Here is a 24,519-nt window from a genome sequence, read left to right on the forward strand (position 1 = left end):
TTACCTGTTTAAAAAATTATAAATAAATAAATTACTCAGTGTCTTAACACTGTTAGTAACAAAATGTTGTCAAAGACGTATTTCAAACATTAGCAAAATTAAAATAAAGCAAATTTTTCAGTTTATATCTTTATACACTCACCGGCCACTTTATTAGACACGCCTGTCAACTGCTTTTTAATGCAAATTTCTAATCAGCCAATCACATGGCAGCAGCTCAATGCATTTAGGCATGTAGACATGGTCAAGACTATCTGCTGCAGATCAAACTGAGCATCAGAATGGGGAAGAAAGGGGATTTGAACGTGGCATGGTTGTTGGTGCCAGACAGTCTGGTTTCAGTATTTCAGAAACTGCTGATCTACTGGGATTTTCACGCACAACCATCTTTAGAGTTTACAGAGAATGGTCAGAAAAAGAGAGACTATCCAGTGAGTGGCAGTTTTGTGGGTGCAAATGCCTTGTTGATGCCAGAGATCAGAGGAGAATGGCTAGATTGGTTCGAGCTGATAGAAAGGCAATTCAAATAACCACTCGTTACAACCGAGGTCTGCAGTAGAGGGTCTCTGAACGCACAACACGTCCAACCTTGAGGCAGATGGGCTACAGCAGCAGAAGACCACACACAGGAGGGTGCCACTCCTGTCAGCTAAGAACAGGAAACTGAAGCTACAATTCATACAGGTTCACCAAAATTGGAGAATAGAAGTTTGGAAAAACGTTGCCTGGTCTGATGAGTCTCCATTTCTGCTGCGACATTCGGATGGTAGGCTCAAAATTTGGCATAAACAGCATGAAAGCATGGATCCATCCTGCCTTCTGTCAAATGTTCAGGCAGCTAGTGATGGTGTAATGGTGTGGGGGATATTTTCTTGGCACACTTTGGGCCCATTGAGTTCACTGTACTCAAATGGCCTCCACAATCACCAGAGCTCAATCAAATAGAGCACCTTTGGGATGTGGTTGAACGGGGGATAAGGATGTGCAGCCAACAAATCTGCAGCAACTGCATGAGGCTGAATCTATGCCACGAAGGATTAAGGCAGTTCTAAAGGCAAAAGGAGGTCCAAACTGGTACTAGTAAGCTACTTAATAAAGTGGCTGGTGAGTGTATTGTGTTTATATTGTTCAAGCTGTGTGTTTATCCAAGGTAGAATGAAGATCAACGAAAGAAAACGAAGAAAACGACCACTAGAGGCAATTTACTTTCATTTATTTTTAGAGTGTGTAATCAATTGTGTATTATACAAAATGTTGTGCATGTACACAAAGTTAATATCAAATGGTAGGTCTGTTTATACTGAACACTTTGACTCCAGAAGCACTCCTGTTGCTCAAACTGTCCATTAAACATTTTGCAAACTAGTCCCCGTTTTTTGCTCATTCACAACAAAACCAGTGTTGAATGAATCTCTGTAATGCCTATGTCAATAATTATCAATAAATAATCAGCTCTAACTGGCTCATTTACAAAAATGACATGTCTAAATGCACCTACATGGCTGTAAAAGCATAAGGAAATTTAAGAACTTAATGAAATCTGGTCAGTCGCATGACATATGATTGTAAACAAGCCATTTTGGGGTTACTTGCAGCTACATTTTGAATTTGCATTTGGAAACTGTTGAAGGAAACTGTTCCACCTTTGCGTTTGTTATACACTCAGCCAACATTGTTTTACTTTCTTACAGGTAACAGTATAACCTGGCCAGACCAGTTTGTCAACAAGACTCCATTTTGCGTAAGGAAAAACATAACAGAGTGATAAAGAGAGAAAACATAAAGAGAAAAACACTTTAAGTGGAAAAACTTGAATGAATTTTGAGAACAGCTCAGTTGAATGCTGCTATACGGAGAGCGGATGGATTTCTGAGCTGAATGACTTTTGTTACCTTCATTATATGGATTGAGGTAGATTTCACAAACATTTCTGCATTTATTCTCAAGCATTGTGTTAAAAAATATGCATAAACTAATAAATAATAGAAAATCTTTGACAAGAAAATGAACTGTTTGTTGTAAATTAATGTGCATGTGTGTGTGTGTGTCTGTTTGTGTGATGTAGCACTTTTTGTAAAATGAGTGTGTATGAACAGAGAGAGGATGCTATTCATAAAGCAGCATCTCCAGAACCCAGCTGTGTGTCTGTAAAGAGTAATGATTCCATCATTCACCCTCCTAATCTATCCGATGGGGCAGTGAACTCTGACCTTGAGTGAGTATTAATCTAATGAATTTCATAATCCATCATTATAACTAAGAAACATGCCCATGTTCTGCAATATATCAATTAGGGCTGTAGACTGATTTGATGCGGCTGCCATTTTAAAAGCGAAATCGAAGCTGCGGTGGGAAGAAATCATTTGTTTTTTATCATTTCACTGCTTTTCGAGTGACCTGAAGATCCGTTATGAGTGGATAGTGAAAATAAAGGGATTTCAGACCTCATTTTCAGCTAAGTTAGGGTGAAATGGCACTAGTTAGCTAACGTTTTCTTTCCCAAACACACGTTTTAGATGCCATTTATCAAACACAACTTAATGAATTGAATCTTTGACTATATTAAACTTGTCACGACATTGATTTTCGGTACTGAAATTTATTTAAAAAAAAACATACATTTCCCGCTAAAATTTAAGTGTTGTTGATTGCATTTTTAAACTGCGCTGATTTGCCATAGTATTCACCAGTTTTCAACAGAAATGACTGTGATTGGCCGTGAAGATCATCAGTTCACCGCACTTCAACACTGTTTACCGAGTGCAAACACAGATGAGCAATCCGCTGATGACTTGACTGATCTTCCGGCTTTCAAGAGTTCCCACTTAGATATGCTTGGCGTATAAAGCAGGTTTGGCATGCTGTCCCGGGAGAGAACCCTGAGCTCTGAGATATTTGAGCCCGGGGCTCCCGCCCGGTCAATAAGCATATCAGGAGATCCGAGATCAGGTAGGTCTCGAGAGCTCCCCCTTTAGAAAAGGGAGGAAAAGGAGGAGATGGGGTGGAGGGGGGATTCTTCCAAACGAAGATAGAGCAGTAGGGAGAAAATTATCCATTTATAGTAAACTAGGATCACTCTGATTGGATTATTACTGATTACAGATGAGTGGCCAGACGTGCTCAATTATATCACATGCTCCTCTCGAAATTAGTTTATGAAACTTCACTTAAAACGCTACAGTATCTGAGTATCTGTGTTTGCACTTGGTGAAGGGTGGTGAACTGAAGACCTTCAAGGCCAATCACAGTCATTTCTGTTGAGCACCGGTGAATACAATGGCAAATAAGCACTGTTTAAGAAGCACATAAAGGTTTGCAGGAAATTGATGTGTTCAAACAGTACTGGGACAACACTATTACAGACAACACGAGGGTGTGCTACAGAGGACTGCATTGTCTTATCATTTACCAGGTTACTTAGGCTGAAGCAGAGAAGCATTGTCACGGTGTTTACCTGGTGCAATGAGCTGAAGCCTGGGAGGACACTTAATCGTATTACTCTTAAAGAGATTGTGATTTAGTTTGATGCCAATCTGCTTTTAATTATTTAAATTAAACGTAACTGAATGATAATAAAGTGATGTTTACACCATATCTGCACTTTGAAATTGCAGTTCATAGTACACAGCATGTTGCTGCAATGTTTACAGTGCTGATCCTATACTTCCAAGTTTCTTCCCACCGCAGCCTCGATTTCGTGTTTTAAAATGGCGGCCGTGTGAAATAAGCGTATACGATATTGGAAAAATCAAACACTGCAATATTTTTTTTCTGTAATATGTATTGCGATATGAATACAAATTCACCAGATGACTTGAACAGCTCTATTTTGAAATAATTCATTAATTTAGATTGATGAGGGAATGATTTTATAGGGGAGTGAATCATGCATATAATATACCTGTGTACCTGTGTAGATAAATATAACAGAGCAAAGATAAATATAAAATTAACAGGGGTTAATGGATTTCTGGAGGGTCTAACTAACACTTTTTATTAAGTGAGAGTCAAAATCTCTCTTTTGTAGAATTAATTAAAGTAAAATTGATCTTTATTAAAGTTAGAAACAGTACAAATTCTTGCAAACTTTTTTGAAATGCTTACAGAGTTACTAACTTAAAAACACATGTAATACAATTATAAACCTTTACTTTATTATGGTTAAACTCTGAAATGACTCGACGAATCTCCAATAGTATCTGACTGCAGACTTGCACAAGCAAGCTGAGACATGCAGTCTCAAGCCCCGATTACACTAACACATTTTAGTTTTAAAGAGCCCATATTATGGGTTTTTGAAAATGCCCTTCCATGTAGTGTGTAACACAGCTCTAAGTGAAGTGAAATATCCAGCTAAGGCTTAAATCTGTAAGTGTACAGTGTTTAAAACTATTGATTCATCTATAAAAGAGTCGACTCATAGTGCTTCAAACGAGTCGTCTTGATAACGAGTCATTAGGTGTTTCGCGATGACGCAGCCACGAAACACAAGCCTCGCCAGTAGTTACGCGCGCAAACCAGGGAGATTTGAAACCTGCGGCCCCGCCCACTAACACAGAAAAAACACTAGACGCACACACACAGACACCGCCGGTCGAATAAAGTCACGCTGTGCTCAGATGGATAATATTGACAGTCTCTACCCAAAGATGAAACTGTGAAGAGTCAGTGGTTGAGGTTTATTCACTAGTGTAAGTAAGTGCGATTAAAATTGTTGCCTCGTTAACTCTAAATTATGTATTTATTGTGTTTTGTTACTTGTTAACCTGGTACAGTACACGCGGTTACTCTTTATATTCTCTTATCGCATGTAAGCCACGTTGAAAACGCGACGCGTGCCGCTTTGTTTACGCATTTAACGTTAAATGCTTTTGTGAGCTCGCGTTCCACTGCCGTTTGTCGTTGCTATGGCCATCGTAAGCTTGGAGACAGGAGACTCGTGTCGATCTCCCTAGTTCTGAGGAGGAACGTGATGTGTGTGTGTTTGTGTGTGTGTGTGAGAGAGAGAAAAAGCAGGTCGAGTGTGTGACGCCTAGAAGCTAGGAGACAGGAGACTCGTGTCGATCTCCCTAGTTCTGAGGAGGAACGTGATGTGTGTGTGTTTGTGTGTGTGTGTGTGTGTGTGTGTGAGAGAGAGAGAGAGAGAGAAAAAGCAGCGTGAGTGTGTGACGCCTAGAAGCTAGGAGACAGGAGACTCGCGTCGCTCTCCCTAGTTCTTCTGAGGAGCGTTGTGTGTGTGTGTGTGTGTGTGTGTGTGAGGGAGAGAGAGAGAGAGAGAGAGAGAGAGAGAGAGGGAGAGAAAAAGAGCAGGTAAAGTGGCTAGGAGACTCGCGTCGATCTCCCCAGTTCTTCCGAGGAGGGTTGTGTGTGTGTGTGTGTGTGTGTGTGTGTGTGTGTGTGTGTGTGTGTGTGTGTGTGTGTGTGAAAAGCCTTACACTATGAAGCGTGTGTGCACTGTGACTAATTTTATATAGTTGATTACCAGCTGGGCATTTCACTCTGTCTCGTGCTGAAGCCTGTCAGTGTTGTCGACCAATCGCAGCAGGCTGTCATCGGTCCAATCAGTACAGATTAGCTTTGCGCTGAGGAGGGGGTTGGGAACAAATGAATTGCTGAACGATTCATATGGGAGTCGCTGGGATAATTAGGTAAAAATAAATGCAGATTATAAGACCATCAAAGTGTTTTTTGACCTTGCATGCATATTAGACTGTTGTTGGAGACCCTTACAACCTACATATGACCCTATTTCATGTATAATATGGGCTCTTTAAAACAACATTTAAGAATGAAAAGGATTCGCATCCACATTGGCGTTTTACTGAGCGTTTCTAAACAACTCTTTGTCCACACTATACCGCTGAAAACGCACAACACGTGACCACACACACTCTGGCATGCACTGCAGCATATACGGAGGTCTGGGCTCCAGGCAGTCAGCGGTTGCTTTGAGCACACCTCCCAGGTGAGAGCAGTGCACGTCAGACAGTTCATCAAGGATCTACCGCTGGATTTCATCACACAATATTTGTTAAACGTAATATTAAACTCATCTTGTCTCTATCACACGACTCTTTGGTCTTTTGAATTTATTCTCAGGTAACATGTTTTGGCTAAGCACAAAGATAAGTTAATATATTAATTTATATAACCACATACACTGATTCTGCACATTTGACTGATTGCTTGCCTTTATTTCCTATATTGTATAAACGTATTGTATGTTATATTTTTATAATGGCCATTATGGATTATTAAAACTGATATTCAGCAAAAGAGAGGGTATGTTTCGTATTTTTCGAAGAAAATTAAAAAAGACAGTTATTTTATAGCCTCTGTTTTTTTATAAATATGCATACAATGAAGATTACGGTCATATAAATATGTAGCTACACCATGCCTCAACATTTTTGGTGTCTGTTAACTTAATATCAAAATGAAAATTGGCATTTTTTTTTTATATCAGGTTTTCACTTTATTGTTAAGATAGTGAAACAACATAGCCAGAGTGATGTAAATGATGTTGTAAATTACACTGTTCCCTTTAAAGATTTACAGACGTGTCCTCGGTAGTTTGTTTTCCATATCTGAAGTCTGAACTTACAAGAAAAGAATGCAAGACTGAACTTTGTATTCTTAATAGTGAGGAAAAGCCACAATCAAACGCAATCTCTGGAGCCACGCCTCGGTTTTGAGATGTCTCCATTTACCCCATCCACACTAACACGGAGCAGCAGCGTTCTCAAAACGCTCTATTTTCGGGGCTCGATAACGCCGGAATAGTGTGGATGGAAGGTGTAAACGGGGACTCAGACACATAAACTCAATAGAGCTAGTAGCGTCATTTCAAGTGTTCTTAATTTTGTAGCTGATCAAATATAATCTATTACCAACATTGAACATGGGATGTGACTATTGTGGATGCTCATTGCAATATTAATGCGGACATTATATGTTGTGCAGCTCTAATATTTATTTGAGATAAGGTCAGGTAGAGGTTGTCACTGAATGTTTTGAAAGCAGATTCAAAGGGCGGAACCCAAAGTACAGTATATATATCTACTAATGCATCCTAATTAAACTTTTAAAATATTTAATGCAGTCTTTGTTTATCAGATCAGTGATGCTGCATCTAACCTGGACTGACTCTGACTATCATAGTATCAGTCAGAGAGTCAAATACCAGCACAAAACCAACATGAAGATCAGGTATGAGAGATTATTTGAGGGAATCAAACCAGAAGAGAATCAAACCCTTCTGAACAGCATCTACACACAGCTCTACATCATAGAAGGAGAGAGTGATGGAGTGAATGAAGAACATGAGGTTTTACAGATGGAGAAAACAGCCAGAACACAAGACACTCCAATCTACTGCAATGACATCTTTAAACCCTTCAATAAACCAGAGCATGAGGAGAAAGACCAAATAAAGACTGTTCTCACTAAAGGCATCGCTGGAATTGGAAAAACCGTCTCTGTGCAGAAGTTCATTCTAGACTGGAGTGAAGGAAAAGCCAGTCAGGATGTAGATTTCATGTTTGTGCTTCCATTTCGAGAGCTGAACTTGATTAAAGATCATCAGTACAGTCTTCACAGACTTCTGCTGGACTTTCATCCTGAACTTCAAGATCTGGGCTCAGAGATGTATGAGGAGTGTAAAGTCGTGTTCATCTTTGATGGTCTGGATGAAAGCAGAATCCCACTGAAGTTTTCAGACATTGAGAGAGTTAGTGATGTGAATGAGTCTTCATCAGTGGCTGTGTTGATGTCAAACCTCATCAGAGGAGATCTGCTTCCCTTTGCTCTCATCTGGATCACCTCCAGACCAGCAGCAGCCAATCAGATCCCCTCAAAATACATCAACCGTCTGACAGAAATTCAGGGATTCAATGAGCTTCAGAAGGAGGAATATTTCAGGAAGAGAATCAGTGATGTGGATCAAGCCAGAAGAATCATCTCCCACATCAGAAGATCCAGAAGCCTCCACATCATGTGTCACATACCCGTCTTCTGCTGGATCTCAGCCACTGTGCTTCAGAAGCTCCTGAATGAAGGTGACAAAGCAGAAATCCCTCAAACTCTGACTGAAATGTACATCCACTTCCTGCTGACTCAGATCAACATGAAGAACCAGAAGTATGAAGAGAGAGATCCAGAGAAACTCCTGAAGTCCAGCAGAGACATGATTGTGAAACTTGCTGAACTGGCTTTCAATCAGCTGATGAAGGGCAATGTGATGTTCTATGAAGAGGACCTGATTGAGAGCGGCATAGACATCACTGATGCTGCAGTGTATTCTGGGATTTGCACTGAGATCTTTATGGAGGAATCTGTGATTCATCAGAGGAAAGTCTACAGCTTCGTACATCTGACCTTTCAGGAGTTTCTCGCTGCTTTCTTTGTGTTTTACTCTTACATAGTCAAAAATGTGGAGTGTTTAAAATTATTTCTGTATGAAGAAGATCAGAGTGAAATTAGTTTTTATGATCTACTAAATGCAGCAGTTGATGAATCCTTACAGAGTGAAAATGGACATCTGAATCTTTTCCTGAGGTTTCTGCTGGGTGTCTCACTGGAGTCCAATCAGAGACTCTTACAGGATCTACTGCCAAACCGAGAGAACAGTTCAGAGATCATTAAGAGAATCACACAATATATCAAAGTCCAAATCAAAGGTGATGAACATCTCTCAGCTGACAGATGCATCAATCTGTTCCTCTGTCTGCTGGAAATGAAGGATCAGACTCTGTACAGAGAGATTCAGGAGTTTGTGAAATCACATAATCACTCAGTAAAGAAACTCTCTCCATCTCACTGCTCTACAATTGCCTACATGCTTCTGATATCAGAGGTGCTGGATGAGTTTGATCTGAAGAAATACAACACATCAGATGAGGGCAGAAGGAGACTGATACCAGCCATTGCGAACTGCCGAAAAGCTCTGTAAGTGTCATTTTTTTATATTAATTATCATTAAACATTTAAATAGAAGCTTTTGAAGAGAACTATCATGTTTTATTGGTGCTGGAAAGTGAAGCAAAACACTAAATTTGCCTCCTGATAACTAATTGCAGTATAGCAAATAAAACATCCACTCGTCATATAATAAATGAAACGTAAGCCAAACTAATAAAATTAATTGTCCATTAATTGTCCCCAAAGATGTTTGTCATTGTGCAAGTGTTTGATTATAGAATTAGCTTGTTTTATTTAGTTAATTTATCTTTAAATCAGTGTATGATATGATTGTGTAAGTTTGTTACTACATAAGTTTGGATGGGACTTTGATACTGAACCCTTCACTCATGATCAGTACTGCAAAGACTCTGGCTCTGGAATCGGAACAGATGACTTTATCTTATGATGTTTTTTGAATGCATTGTTTTATTTAATAGTTCATTGTAAAATCTTTCGACTCTCTTTACCATCCTCTCGTCAATGAGCATTACTGGAAACCTACTCTGCTGGTTGGACTCTTACCTCACCAGCAGATCTTGTCTGGAGAGAAGAGGTATCTAAAGTACATCATCTGGCCACAGGGATCAGTTCTTGATCTACTTCTATTTTCAATCTACATCACATTGCTAAGACACATCATCTGATCACATGGTTTCTTTTATCACTGTTATGCTGACAACACTCATCTCTACCATTCATTTCAGCCAGATGATGGCTGCATGGATCTTGTTCTGCCTGGAGGATATCTCAGCATGGATGAAAGATCAACACCTACAGCAAAAACAGAACTTCTCGTATTGCCTGCAACTCTAGCTATTCAACATTTCTCCATCCATCTGAGGTCATCAACCATTATCCCATAATTCAGTTAATTTTAGGGTTATATTTGATGACAAGCTCTCCTTCAAATATCCCGTTGTACAATCATGCAGATTTGCACTATACAACACCAGAAAGATCGAGACCGTCCTCGCTGCAGCCTGCAGCTTGATGACGTAGTTGACCAGGTCCACTAAGTAGTTGATGATCGCCTACACCTCCTCCTACCCTAAATCTAACTGTCACAGTAGCATAGGTATAACCATAGTGGGTGGTACAAGGTACACTATGTAGTTGACGATCACCTACACCTCCCCCTACCTTAAACCTAACTGTCATAGTAGCATGAGTGTTACCTTGGTGGGCGGTACAATGTCAATTACGTAGTTGACGATCACCTACACCTCCCCCTACCCTAAACCTAACTGTCACAGTAGCATGGGCATTACCGTAGTGGGCAGTACAAGGTCAACTACGTAGTTGACGAGCACCTACACCTCCCCCTACCCTAAACCTAACTGTCACAGTAGCATGGACATTACGGTAGTGGGTGGTACAAGGTACACTACGTTGTTGAAGATCACTTACACCTCCCCCTACCCTAAACCTAACTGTCACAGTAGCATGGGCATTACCGTAGTGGGTGGTACAAGGTACACTATGTAGTTGACGATCACCTCCCCCTACCCTAAACCTAACTGTCACAGTAGCATGGGCATTACCGTAGTGGGTGGTACAAGGTACACTACGTAGTTGACGATCACATACAACACCCCCTACTCTAAACCTAACCGTCACAGTAGCATGGCCGTTACCTTAGTGGGTGGTAATAGGTCCACTATGTAGTTGACGATTGCCTACACCTTCCTATCCTAAATCCAATCATCACAGTAGCATGGGCGCTACCTTATCTTAGTGGGCGGTACAAGGTTCACGACGTAGTTGACGATCGCCTATACCTCAGCCTACCCAAAACCCAATCGTCACAGTAGCATGGGCATAACCTTAGTGGGCGGTACAAGGTCCACTACGTAGTTGCTGATCGCTTACGTATTCAAGCTGCAGGCTGCAGCGAGGACATCTTGGAAAAATCAGACACTTCATAATTGAGCATGATGCACAACTTCTGGTCCAAGCTCTTCTAGCTGGACCCTCTTGCATGCTTAAATCTCCTCAAATGAGCCCAAGAGGGCCCATGTCACTCCTCTCATTGTCTCCCTGCACTGGTTACCTGTTAAAGCTTGCATCAAGTTCAAATCATTGATGCTGGCTTGCAGAACAGTCACTGGCTCTACACCGTCTTACCTCCTTCTTGCTTCTGCAAGTCTTCATCCCCTCCAGGAGCATAGAATCAGTAAGTGAGTGGCGTCTTGCGGTATCATCAGAAATAGGCTCTAAATCACTTTCTAGAACCTTTCCATTCACTGTTCCTTGCTGGTGAAACGATCTTCCCAATCCCACACGGACTGCTAAACTAACTGGTATTACTCAAATGGCAACTCAAATAAATACTAAATACTTAATAATAATAATAATAATAATAATAATAAGCTTCCCTTTTCCCTTTCCTTATTTCAGTAATGTCAATATCTTGTATAAGTAGCACTTCTTGTGTGAGTTGCCTCTTCATATTGAGTCACTTAATGCCTCCTCATTTGTAAGCTGCTTTGGACAAAAAATGTCTGCTAAATGGAATTCTGATGTTTCATCCTGTGTTATAGACTTGCAGGCTGTAATCCTACTGCTCAGTTCTGTGAACATTTATCTTCATTACTACAATCACCAAACTCGCTGAGAAATCTGGACCTGAGTCAAAATAACCTGCAGGATTCAGGAATACAGCTGCTTTCTGATGGACTGAAGAGCTCACAATGTCAACTGGAGATACTGAGGCGAGAAAAAATAAGGCTTTACTTTAGATTGCTTAGATCAGGGATGTCAAACTCCTGGAGGGCCACAGCCCTGCACAGTTTAGTTCCAACCCTGATTAAACACAGCTTATCAAACTAATTAAGTCTTTCAGTCTTGTTTGAAACCTATACAGGTAAGTGTGTTGAAGCAGGGCTGGAACTAAACTGCAGGGTTGCGGCCCTCCAAGAATTTAGTTTGACATCCCTGGCTTAGATTAATCTAAACTTAGATTTACTTAAGATGCTCTCTACTCTTGATCTCCTGGGTGTTTGTAATATTACTGCACACTACAGTGTGTCTGAAGACTTGTTTTTTGCTTTAGCCTGTTTTCTTAAAGAAGTTCTTTGTTTCTTTTCTGTCAACAAAATAATATATGTACTGTAAGTACTGAGGAGTGGATATTCCTGCTATGTTAAGTATGTATTTGACATGTATTGAAACTTCAGTATTTATATTTGATTAATATGCCACTAACTGCACTAAATTCACAGTGGAGCTACAGGAACCTATATGTCAGCATCTGAATGAATTAGATTTAATTGTCTATATTTAGATTTCAAAATACAATCTTAGTCACGTCATGAGTTTCATCAACGGAAAACAATGGTTTAACCCACAGTCTCCTTTATTAAATCATGTGTCATCATGTGTTTTAGACTTGCTGGCTGTAATCTCACTGATCAGTGCTGTGAAAGTTTGTCTTCATCTCTACTATCCTCAAACTCACTGAGAGAGCTGGACTTGAGTAATAATGACCTGCAGGATTCAGGAGTAAAGCTGCTCTCTGATGGACTGAAGAGCTCACACTGTCAACTGGAGATACTGAGGTAAGAATAATAATATATATTTTTTTCAAATTCCTAATCATCTTTGTTGTTGGCAAGCTTCAGCAGTTTATTGTATTATACATTGGTAGTTACATCCCTTGATTCTGATTGTGTTTGAATATGTTAATGTACAAATATACACCCCTGGCTGTTGCTTGACAGTTCTTTTTCTTTTTCACGTGTTTCCCAAATGATTTTTAACAGAGTAAGGAAATTTTTCACAGTACTTCTTATAATACTTTTTCTTCTAGAGTTTTACTTGTTTTATTTTGGCTAGAAACATTTTTTAAAAAACATTTTAAGGTCAATACTATTACTATTAGCCCCCTTAAGCAATTTTTTTGAAGGTTTACAAAACCAAACCATCATTATACGATGTCATGTCATCATGGCAAAGATAATAGAAATATGTTATAATTAGAAATTAGTTATTAAAACTATTATCTTTAGCATTAAACAGAAAATGGGGACAAAAATATACAGGGGGCTAAAATAGCTAGTCCTGGTATCAATGATTTGCAGGAAAATTGACACTAGGTCAGTGAGTTTTTACTTAAAACAGCGTTACAGGCAGTGCTGTGCTAGTTACTGAAAAATAGTAACTAGTTACAGTTGCTATTTACTTCATTCAAAATGTAACTCAATTACTTTATAGATTACTTACACCAAAAAGTAATGCATTACTGTAAAAAATAATTTTTGAGTTACTTTTCCAAAGAATGCTCCCATTAGTGCCCTTATAACATCACGTAAGTGCTGCCTGGAAAATGTTTAGCTTTACAGTTTTGAATAATATATTCAGTTGAATAATATAGCTGATTGGGGCAGCACGGCCTCACAACAAGAAGGTCACTGGTTCGATCCTCGTCAGGGTCAGTTGGCGTTTCTGTGAGAAGTTTGCATGTTCTCCACGTGTTCACGTGGGTTTCCTCCAGGTGCTCCGGTTTTCCCCACTAGTCCAAAGACATGTGGTATAGGTGAATTGTGTTAGAAAAATTGTCAGTAGTGTATGTGTGTGAATGAGTGTGTATGGATGTTTCCCAGTGATGGGTTGCAGCTGGAAGGGCATCTGTTGCGTAAAACATATGCTGGATAAATTGACGGTTCATTCCGCTGTGGCAACACCAGATTAATAAAGTCGAGAAAAAAAGTGAACGAATGAATAATATAGCTGAATAATATATTCAAAACCAAAAAAGCAAAAACGAATGTTTTCAGCATCTTGAAACTTGTTGTATTTAACCCCTAAACATGTTCTTTCACAGCTTGAGTATGAAAAGGGTGAGAATATACAACAAACACAAAACCTTTATGAAATAAATAAATGAAATTAATCTGAATTATCATTCAGAATCAATTTGGTGAAACTCTGCACCAAAAACTGCTATTATAAACAACCATACATTTTATGAATTTTAAACAAAACAAAAACATAACAGCTGTTTTCAAGCTTACCACAAATTAAGAGTGGTATGTCAACAACTTATGGAAAGTTAGTTGTGTATATTTAAAGTGCAAAATCTGCTGTCGTATAACAGCGATTAAAAAATGTTTAACAATAAGAAAAATAAATCACAGCATTTTTCTGAGCAATGCAACACTATACATTTAAAAAGCGTATCCTGAAAAATAACATAAATGTGTCACCGTGTCTACTAAACTAAACCATTTTGTTATACAGATAACAAATGTGTGCTTATTTATTTGAAACAACAAATATAGTAGTATTAGTAATAGTAATTAGTAATAGTAACGTTAATAATCTCTCGGTCGCTCTCGCGCACATACTCGTCTACCTCTTTAGTGAGCACACTTGGCCTCTTTTGCGCGCACCCAGTCTCTCCTGTGGTACTTGGTTGAGAGGGGTTTGGCTGCAAACTCTGTGCAGATGCAATCTGAGCTGCATCTAATGCTTTTAAATGTGCTCACCTAACCCCACCCATAACCCTACCTATCACAGTGACGTCACTAGCTCCATTAGCTAGCTCCACTAGCTCCATTTAGTGCGCTCGGAGATGCAATGTCAGACACAATCTCAGCTTGCATCATAAAGGCTGCTTCCAGGTAGTATTGACTCGTCAACATGACGCGTCTTCTTTACGGTGGTTGGTTGGTCGCCAATAATGCGTCGCAACTGTAAACAAGAAGATGTGGGCTGGACTGCAGCCAAAATTAATTACCAAGTAACGGACAAAAGTATCATATTGTAACGATAACAGTTAATATATTTAAAAAGTAATGGATTACAGTATTAGTTTCTGTCAAAAGTAATGCCGTTACAATATTGCATTACTAGTAACGCGTTATTGCCCGACACTGGTTACAGGGTTCTGAAAACCTGTAATGAATTAGTTGTTCTTATATAATAAGGAGTGTGTGTCTCATATAATATTGAGTGTTTGTCTCCTATAATATTGAGTGTTGTGTGGATTTGCAGATTATCTGGCTGTATGGTGACAGAGGAAGGCTGTTGTTTCCTGGCTTCAGCTCTGAGATTAAACCCCTCACACCTGAGAGAGCTGGATATGAGCTACAATCAACCTGGACAATCATTAGCCGAGCTAATCTCTGATCCAAACTACAGACTAAACACACTTAAGTATGTTCAACACTAACAAACAACTTGTCGTGTGTGATCAAACAAAGGCGTAATATAAATTAATGGATTTATATACATAGATACCTATCTGTATAGATCAAAGACATTGAAAGACAGCTTGTTGCTTTAGAAAGAGATCAGAGATAAGTCTAAATTAAAGATATTATGTTTATCCTAATGATGGGGAATAAAGCAGAGTACCTCAGTATTTGAACAAATGAGATTTCTGTAGTTACATTGCAAATATGTATTATGTGAAGAAGATATCAGTGTATATATAGAATATAAATAGATATAGGCAAGGCAAGTTTATTTATATAGCACATTTCATACACAGTGGCAATTCAAAGTGCTTTACATAAACAGGAATAAAAGAAACAAGTATAAGAGAAATAAAAACAAATAATAGAAATGGTAAAAATAAAAATAAAATAAAATAAAAGCTGATAAAATGTTATAAAATAATTAAAAAGAAGAGAAAAACATAGTAGTTCGATCTGTCGGACGTAGCACAGTGCTCATTCAGTAAAGGCACAGCTAAACAGATGTGTTTTCAGTCTTGATTTGAACGTGCCTAATGTTGGAGCACATCTGATCATTTCTGGAAGCTGATTCCAGCAGCGAGGGGCGTAGTAGCTGAAAGCCGATTCACCCTGCTTTGACTGAACTCTTGGAATTTCTAGTTTATTTGATCCTAAAGATCTGAGTGATCTGTTAGGTTTGTATTCAGTCAGCATATCTGTAATGTATTGAGGTCCTAGGCCATTTAGTGATTTATAGACCAGTAATAATACTTTAAAATCTATTCTGAATGTAACTAGGAGCCAGTGTAAAGACCTGAGGACAGGTGTGATGTGCTCTGATTTCCTGGTTCTGGTCAGAATTCTGGCCGCAGCATTCTGGATGAGCTGCAACTGTCTGACTGTCTTTTTGGGGAGGCCAGTGAGGAGGCCATTACAGTAATCCACCCTGCTGCTGATAAAAGCATGAACAAGTTTCTCTAAGTCTTCACTGGAAACAAAGCATCTAATTCTTGCAATGTTTTTGAGATGATAGTATGCTGATTTACTAACTGCTTTGATATGACTATTGAAACTCAAATCTGACTCCAGAGTCACACCAAGATTCTTGACCTTATTTTTTGTTGTTTGACCCTTAGAGCCAAGGTACGCATTCACCTTGAGAACCTCATCTCTGTTCCCAAACGCAATCACTTCAGTTTTCTCTTTGTTTAACTGAAGAAAGTTTTGGCACATCCAATTGTTAATTTCATCAATGCATTGGCAGAGGGTGTCACAGGGACTGTAGTCATTAGGCAGTAAGGCTAGGTAGATCTGAGTGTCATCAGCATAGCTGTGGTAGGAGATTTGTTTTTTTCTCATTATTTGGCTCAGAGGGAGCATATAAAGGTTGAACAGGTGTGGTGCCAGAATCGAGCCTTGTGGGACTCCACATGTCATGGGTGTCCACCTCGACCTATGGTCACCTATACTGACATAGTAACCTCTCCCTTCAAGGTAAGATCTAAACCATTTGAGGACCGTCCCAGACAGCCCAACCCAGTTTTCCAGCCTATCCAAAAGTATGCTGTGATCGACAGTGTCAAATGCGGCACTGAGATCGAGCAGTACCAGCACTGTTAGTTTGCCTGAATCTGTATTTAGGCGGATGTCGTTGATTATCTTTATAAGGGCGCTCTCTGTACTGTGATGTGGTCTGAAACCAGATTGAAAATTGTCCAAACACCCCTTGTAGTTTAAGAACTTGTTAACCTGGTTAAAAACAACTTTTTCAATGATTTTGCCAATGAAAGGGAGATTCGAGATGGGCCTGTAATTGCTCAATATGGTGTTATCTAGGTTGCTCTTCTTCAAGAGGGGTTTAACAACTGCAGTTTTAAGTGAGTTAGGAAAAATCCCTGAGAGAAGTGAAGCATTTACCACTTTTAGAAGATCCATTTCTAAGCAGGTCAACACCGTTTTAAAGAATGATGTGGGGAGCGTGTCAAGACTGCAGGTTGATGTTTTCATAATTTGCACGATCTCTTCTAAGATTTTGCCATTAATTGCCATGAAATCGGACATAATGTCTGATTTCTTAAGTTGTGGTTGAGCTAGTCTGACTTCGACACAACTTGGCTGATTGGATGAGCTGATTGCCTTTCTGATATTATTGATCTTGTCAGTAAAGAAATGGGCAAACTCATTACATTTGCTTTCAGAGAGTAGCTCACTGGGAATCCGACTGGGGGGGGTTGTGAGTTTCTCTATTGTTGCAAAGAGTTTACGAGCATTGTTTACGTTGCTGTTTATAAGGCTTGAAAAGAAAGTCTGCCTAGCAGTTTTTAGTTCCATAATAAAAGCACGAAGACTGTCTTTATAGATATTATAATGGACTACTAGTTTCGTCTTTCTCCACATACGCTCAGCTTTTCTGCACTGTCTTTTCGTCATTTGTATTCTTGGGGACCTAGTCCAAGATCCCCTTTGCCTGCTAGTTATCTTCTTGGCTTTAACAGGAGCAATGTCATCTATGACATTCTTAATTTTAGAGTTAAAAAAATGAAGGAGAGAATCAACAGAGTCTGCAGATATACTTGGTGCTAGCGATATGGTCTTCATAAACTGCTCATTAGTGTTCTCATTTATGCATCTCTTTCTGACAGAGACAGATCTGTCTTTAATAGCTGGAGTGATCAATATGTCAAAGAAAATACAGAAATGATCAGATAGTGCAACATCCTTAACAACAGTTGATGAAATGTGTAAACCCTTAGTTATAAGTAGATCAAGAGTGTGTCCACGATTGTGTGTGGGTCCTTGAACATGCTGAGTCAGATCAAAAGTGTTCAAAACAGTCATCAGTTCTTTTACAGCATTGATTTCTGGATTATCAATGTGAATATTAAAATCCCCAGCAATGGTAAAATAGTCAAATTCAGAGGTTACTAATGATAACAGCTCTGTAAAATCATCAATAAAAGTTGGAGAATATTTTGGAGGTCTGTAGATAATGATCAGTAAGATACGTGGAGCACCTTTCAGTGCTATACTCAGATATTCAAAAGACAAAAAGTCACCAAATGACACTTGTTTACACTCATAGACATCTTTAAACAGGGCAGCAATGCCTCCACCTCTCCTATTGGCTCTGCAAACACTCAAAAAGTCAAAGTTTAAAGGAGCTGTTTCATTCAGAACTGCTGCACTACAGCTGTCATCTAGCCAAGTTTCATTTAAAAGCATAAAATCAAGGCAATTTGAGCTGATAAAATCATTAACTAAAAGTGACTTATTGTTGAGTGATCGGATGTTTAAAAGTGCTAACTTAACAGTTTTAGCTGTTTTTGCTACAGTAGTCTCAGATTTATATTTAATAGACACAAGATTTGAGTGATTTGCTATACGGCCTGAAAAAGTCTTCGGTTTTCTGTCACGTAATACAACACATATCTGTGTAGAGAAAGCTACAGGCACACTGGGTTCCTGCTTGTTCTGTAAACATCTGATAAAGACACTGTTATCTAAGCAGGCACCCGAGATACATCATGGAGAGCAGTTTTGTTCATCAGCTGAAGATGGTGCGTTGTTGTTTGGGCCCTGGCGGTGGGGCAAATGTCGGAGGGCTCTTCCAGGTGGGCTCAGAGGTGGTTGTGGAGCAGGCCGCTTTTTGGTTGGTAACTGGGGGCTTGTGGCAATAGAGTGTGAAAGTTTAGTTCCAGCATGCACCAGTTCCTCCATCTTTTTTGAGAAACCCAAGAGAGGCGAGCAAGATGATAATGAGAACGTGTCTGGTGACAGAGGCTGTGGCTCTGGAGTTTCTGGGTGCTGAAATATGTTTTCCTGGGTGTTTTCCTGAGGATCATTTTTTAGTGACAAGACATGATGCTGTTCTGATGCGTCACAGTCTGTCTGTGTTGAGCAGAGGGCCAGCGATAGTGTCTCTATCAACAGTGGGTGTTTTGGCTGCGTAGCGTTATCACTGTCCTTGGGTGATGCATCAGCCCCAAGTCCACTCGGGAGCTGATTTGAGGTCCTGTGGTCATCCGGACAGATGCTAGGTGTGTATGTGCCATTTGGATTGAGGTCAGTGGCACACACAGCTGATGGATGATGAAGGGAGAAAAAGATATTGTCCTTTAGCACCTTTGCACCAAGTTTGTTTGGGTGAAAGCCGTCTGATGTCAACAGTTGTCTTTGGTTCCAGAAGAGATTGAAGTTGTCAATAAAATTCAGTCCTTTCCTGTTACATGCTTTCTGCAGCCATACATTTAGACTAAGAAGCCGTGAAAACATATTTGTCCCTCTTGCAGGGAGTGGTCCACTGATGAACGGCTGAATTTTCACTCTTTCAACTGTTTCCAAGAGCTCACAGAAATCTCTCTTGAGCAGTTCTGACTGTTCCTTCCGAATATCATTCTTCCCCACATGGATGATAATCCGTTTTGCAGTCTTGTGCTTTTTCAGAATTTCCTTAAGTTCTTTGTTTACATCAGAAACTGTTGCATGAGGGAAGCAGTATGTCATTGTAGATTTGCTCCTAAAATTCCTGATTATTGAATCTCCTACAACTAGTGTTCTTATCTCAGGTGCGATCGGAGCAGAATGCCGCTGTCTAGTCGGCCTTGAGCCTCTGTTCCATGCAGAGTTAGCTGCTGAGTCAAGCGATCTCTGTCTGACTGCATTTGGGGATTCTTCACCCATATTACTCAATACTTCATATCTGTTCTCAAGCTGTATTTGAGTCCGAGCTGTATTTGGGGTAGAGGACGCTAATGCGGCAGCATATGATCTGACCCCACGAGTACCCTTTGGTCTCGCACCTTGTTTATGCCAATACTAATTTTCCACAGTTTTAATCTGTTTTTCAGTGCTCGAAATAGTGGTAGGAATAGATTTATGGGACTCACCGGCTATTTGCTGTGAGCGTCCACAATGACGCTGCAGTTCTGGTTGGATCGCAAGTAACTTTGTTTCAAGAACTGCAATCTTTTGTAGAAGTTTGTGGCAGTTTGTACAGCAGTGAGAATCTGAATTAATCCAATCCAGAGGCATTTTCACAGCCGTGTTTTCCCGTCTCAGGAATGTGAGCAGCTGATAGCTGGTAGCGGGAGGATTGTTTAGACGATAATTCCCCTCTTGTTAGTAAAGCTATATTCCAGAAAGTTTGTAGAATCGATGCTGATCTTCAAGCTGTGTCGTTTGAGCACTGTGCTGATAGGCTCAAGTTAAAATTAGGGTTTAAGATATAAAAGCAAGTGAGCAGAGAGCGGAGCAGTAGGCAAAGACGTCCGAACAGTAGCGAAGCAGGAAGCAGTTATATATAAAATATATCAAACAAAATGGTAGATTATTATTTGCCCATTTACAAAAGCACTGCTGTCGCGTGATGTCTGTTTAAAATGAAATTCAGACAATATCCACCATTAGCTCCTTTTTTGTTTTTGACAAGATTTAAAGGGGTGGTCCACTACGATATCATATTTGAAACTTTAGTTGATGTGTAATGTAGCTGTGTGAACATAAACAACATCTCTGAATGTAATGTGCTCAAAGTTCAATGCAAAGGAAGACTTTGGCTTTTACAGAGTTAGCTTAGCAAAGCCTACAGCGAATGAAGTTTGGGGACTACAAAAAATACATGCATGGCCAGAGGTGCAGTAATGTAGCAGAGAAAGCTAAAATGCCGTCCAAACGATGCTATTTCACAGAGCTTCTTCTGTTTCAGTATTTGGAGAGAAGGGCTTACAAAGAGAGAAGGGCTTACAAAGAGAGAAGGGCTTACAATTTAATTTTAATTATGTTACAGAGAATTATAAAAAAAAAACATAGCACTAGCATTTGACAAAGGACAGCTTCCAGAATCTCTCTCAGTTCAGTGCTGGATTTGTCTAAAACTCCTCAAAGGAGCAGCTCCAACCATAATAGAAGCTGTGGATTGTGAGCCACAACCTGTAAGTATTTTTATTTGGTAATATTGATCTATTATATGCACAGTGTCTAGCGTTACCGGTATGTTGTACCAAGGAAGTAAACAAGGGTGTAAACAATGGGACATGCTGTTTGGCACTGCTAACAATTTAGCTACAAATTCATATTTATCAGTCAAACCGCTGTAAACACCCACAATCTTCACCAGCGTCGCAGTGTCTCTCTATGCACCAATTTCCCTGCGTTCTACATCTCAAATAACAAACTCGCAAAAGATTAATGTTTCATATTACTTACACATGCTTTTTTCGAATATATGTGTAAGACACTTGTCAGATTTTATTTTAGAGACCAGGCGTGAGGTTCAGCTGTGTCCTCTGTGTCATTTTCTGTCTAATTCATGCTCAAACTGATATAGCGAACAGCTACTCTTATAGTAGTTACACAGCAGAGACAAAGCTTGTGGGGGCATGACACTTTTCCTGGTGACTTGGAGCTAATCGACGAATCAGAGCAGGTTATGTTAACTGACCACTCAGAGCCTCTTGAGGGCGTTCTTTTGGAGGAACTAGGAAATATGACAGTCGTTTTCATGCTAGCCGAGTATCTGTATATAATTAAAGTAAGATATATGAAAAAATAACGTGATTTGTGTACAAATGAGGCATGAGCACACATTGCTTTGCATCTTATAAACACAACCAAGCCTTAAAAATACACTCTGGACCACCCCTTTAAACACAAAACAACTTTCAGTTTACTACCCAAAATTAAATAGTGATATATTATGTTTTATAGTTTAGATCATGGAGGAAAGATCAGGATTATACAAGGACCACAGAAATGTAAGTTTCTCTCTCACTCGCACACACACTTGCACAGCTGTCTTTATGGGGACTAGTGATTAGATTTAATGATTTTTTCTTTCTGTTAACTGCAAATTCTATCCCCTACCCCTAAACCAATCCTCACAGGAAACATTCTGCAATTTCAAAATTATTAATTCGGTGTGATTTATGAGCTCTTTTCCTCATGGTGACCAAAACATTGTCAACATTTATTGGTATTGCTATACTTACGAGGACATTTGGTCCTCACAAAGAATACCTACATAGGCTCATTCTGAAAACGTAGCCCTGTATGCATTTCTGGTGATTGCGAATTATGTAGCCAGAGTGACGTATGGCTGCATTTCATCTTTAAAAACGAATGCTACGGGCCGGTATGATGGCGTTCTTTTTCTCGCTTGCCAGCTGACTGTTACCAGTTTGTCCAGTAGCTCGCCATGTACGTCAGCAGACTTGAGACACTGAGAAGAGTTGACCACAACGACAGAGTTCGAATATGGTAAGGAACAGTTCCAGAAAGCGACTAAGACAATTACAGATGACAAAAAATAAAATAAACAAGTAAATAACAGGGTGAGAATGTGGTCAAATCTGAAAATGTGGTAAAAATCAGGTGAAGGCTTTTCCTTTTCTGGATTGCTTTCTAAAACTGTTGGTTGGGTTTAGGGAAGTCGGTGGGCGCTGGTCGATCTGTGCTTTGAAAACACAATTGGTTGGGTTTAGGAAAGGAGGAGGGTGGGTCAGTCGATCGGTCAGTCAGTAAGGTCATTCAGTCAGTCGACAGCGGCCTCTGGTGGATTTACACAAGAACAGCAGGTGCGAATGGCACTCGCAAGAGAAATTTGAGATCTGAAAAAGTGTACACAGCGGCCTCTGGTGGAAAAACTGCAAAAAAAGTACTCCTGGGATGTATTTGGCACTCTCCAGATATGTATATAGGGGTACGTTTTCAGAATGAGCCTGTGTTGAAGAATACACGGCATACACACACCTACCTTAATTGTTATATGCCATTATTATTATGCTCTTTCTGATTATGTTCAGATCCATGTGATCTCACATTGGATGTAAACACAGCACACATTCATCTCGCTCTGTCTGAGAAGAAAAGAAAGGTGACGTATGTGGCAAAGAGGCAGCAGTATCCCGATCATCCAGAGAGATTTGATGAGTGTCTTCAGGTTCTGTGTAAAGAGACTCTGACTGGACGCTGTTACTGGGAGGCTGAATGGACTGGAGTAGCTGATATATCAGTGGCATATAAGGGAATCTGCAGGAAAGGATGGAGTGATGACGGTTTATTCGGATCTAATAAAAAGTCCTGGAGTCTGACCTGTTTTAATGACAATTTTACAGTCCGACATTATAATACAACCATGTTTATATCTGCCCCGTCACTTCTCTCTAATAGAGTAGGAGTGTATCTGGACTGGTCTGCCGGGATTTTGTCCTTCTACAGTGTCTCTGACACACACACACTCAAACCCTTACACACATTCAACACCACATTCACTGAACCACTCTATGCTGGATTCGGAATTTGTTCTTCTGGTAATTCAGTGTCTCTGTGTGACATCAGATAAGTTTTCGGTGTAAAATAACAGAGACTCACATGATCTCTCCTTAACTGGCACAGATCTTCTCTCTTACTTTCAGTTTGCATATACACAAAGCTTTGGTATTAATGAGACACACCACACACTTCTACTGTGGTTTTATACTGATGTTTGAATGCAGATGTTTGAATGCAGATTAACGTTATTAACGTTAAAAGCAAATCCTTAGAGCTGTGAAATTAACAGTTTTATTAGCCAAAGTTTTAACATTCAGTATGTTTACATGGACATCAATAATCCGATTTTAATATGATTAAGACAATTAAGATTTTTACATTTTCTGATTAAGACAGGTATTTTTATTATTATTATTATTATTATTATTTATTTACTTTTAATTTATTTTATTTAGTTAATTTTTTTATTAATTTAATCCGATTAAGGTCATAATCGAACTAAACAGAAATGAAATTAAGACATGTGGAGTATGCCGATTTTAATGGCATTATTGAAGTGCAGTACAGACATGTAAACACCTTAATCAAACTATTACCGTTGTGTAGTATTTTCGCAGCAGTTTGCGACAGGATAGTCTATACACACAGGGCTGTCTGACGCCATTCTCTGCACCTACCAAGTCAGTGACGGACAGACACACACCTCGCGAAATGCAGAGGATTTTTCCCCATGCTGCATGCGGTATCAAATTACATTAAAACAACACTCTTCCACCAGTTCATACTCGCATCCAATGTCTCGTTTGTCACGGGGGACATGCATGAAATGTTCCTGAATGAAGGTGAAAGTGCCAAACCATAGTTAAAGTCAACAAACTAAGAATGAAACACCTGAAATTACATGAAACTCCAGAGGAAATGTGGATAGAGCGGTGACGCAATGACGTTAATCGTGTTATAACATGTAAAACGGGATCATGAAAGGAACATTCAAAAGCAACTCATGTGAACACTTTTAATCACATAATTTTTTTATTCAGATTAAGGCAAATAATTTGATTACTGATGTCCATGTAAATGTAGTCAGTGTCAATTTGAAGTGAAAGGCCAA

General features: G+C 39.5%; 1 protein-coding gene across 1 annotated transcript; it reads left to right on the forward strand.

Moving 5' to 3' along the window:
- Nucleotides 1-2,078: 2,078 nt before the first annotated feature.
- Nucleotides 2,079-23,622, forward strand: LOC130245008 (NACHT, LRR and PYD domains-containing protein 3-like). The gene is made up of 7 exons (XM_056477631.1): nt 2,079-2,215; nt 7,117-8,946; nt 11,502-11,672; nt 12,348-12,518; nt 14,956-15,117; nt 21,846-21,892; nt 22,940-23,622. Exons 1-7 carry the CDS (start codon nt 2,079-2,081, stop codon nt 23,476-23,478), a joined length of 3,057 nt encoding a protein of 1,018 aa, XP_056333606.1. The 3' UTR covers nt 23,479-23,622.
- Nucleotides 23,623-24,519: the final 897 nt, after the last annotated feature.

Source organism: Danio aesculapii, chromosome 17 (assembly GCF_903798145.1).
Source record: "Danio aesculapii chromosome 17, fDanAes4.1, whole genome shotgun sequence".
In the NCBI taxonomy this organism is placed as follows: Eukaryota; Metazoa; Chordata; class Actinopteri; order Cypriniformes; family Danionidae; genus Danio; species Danio aesculapii.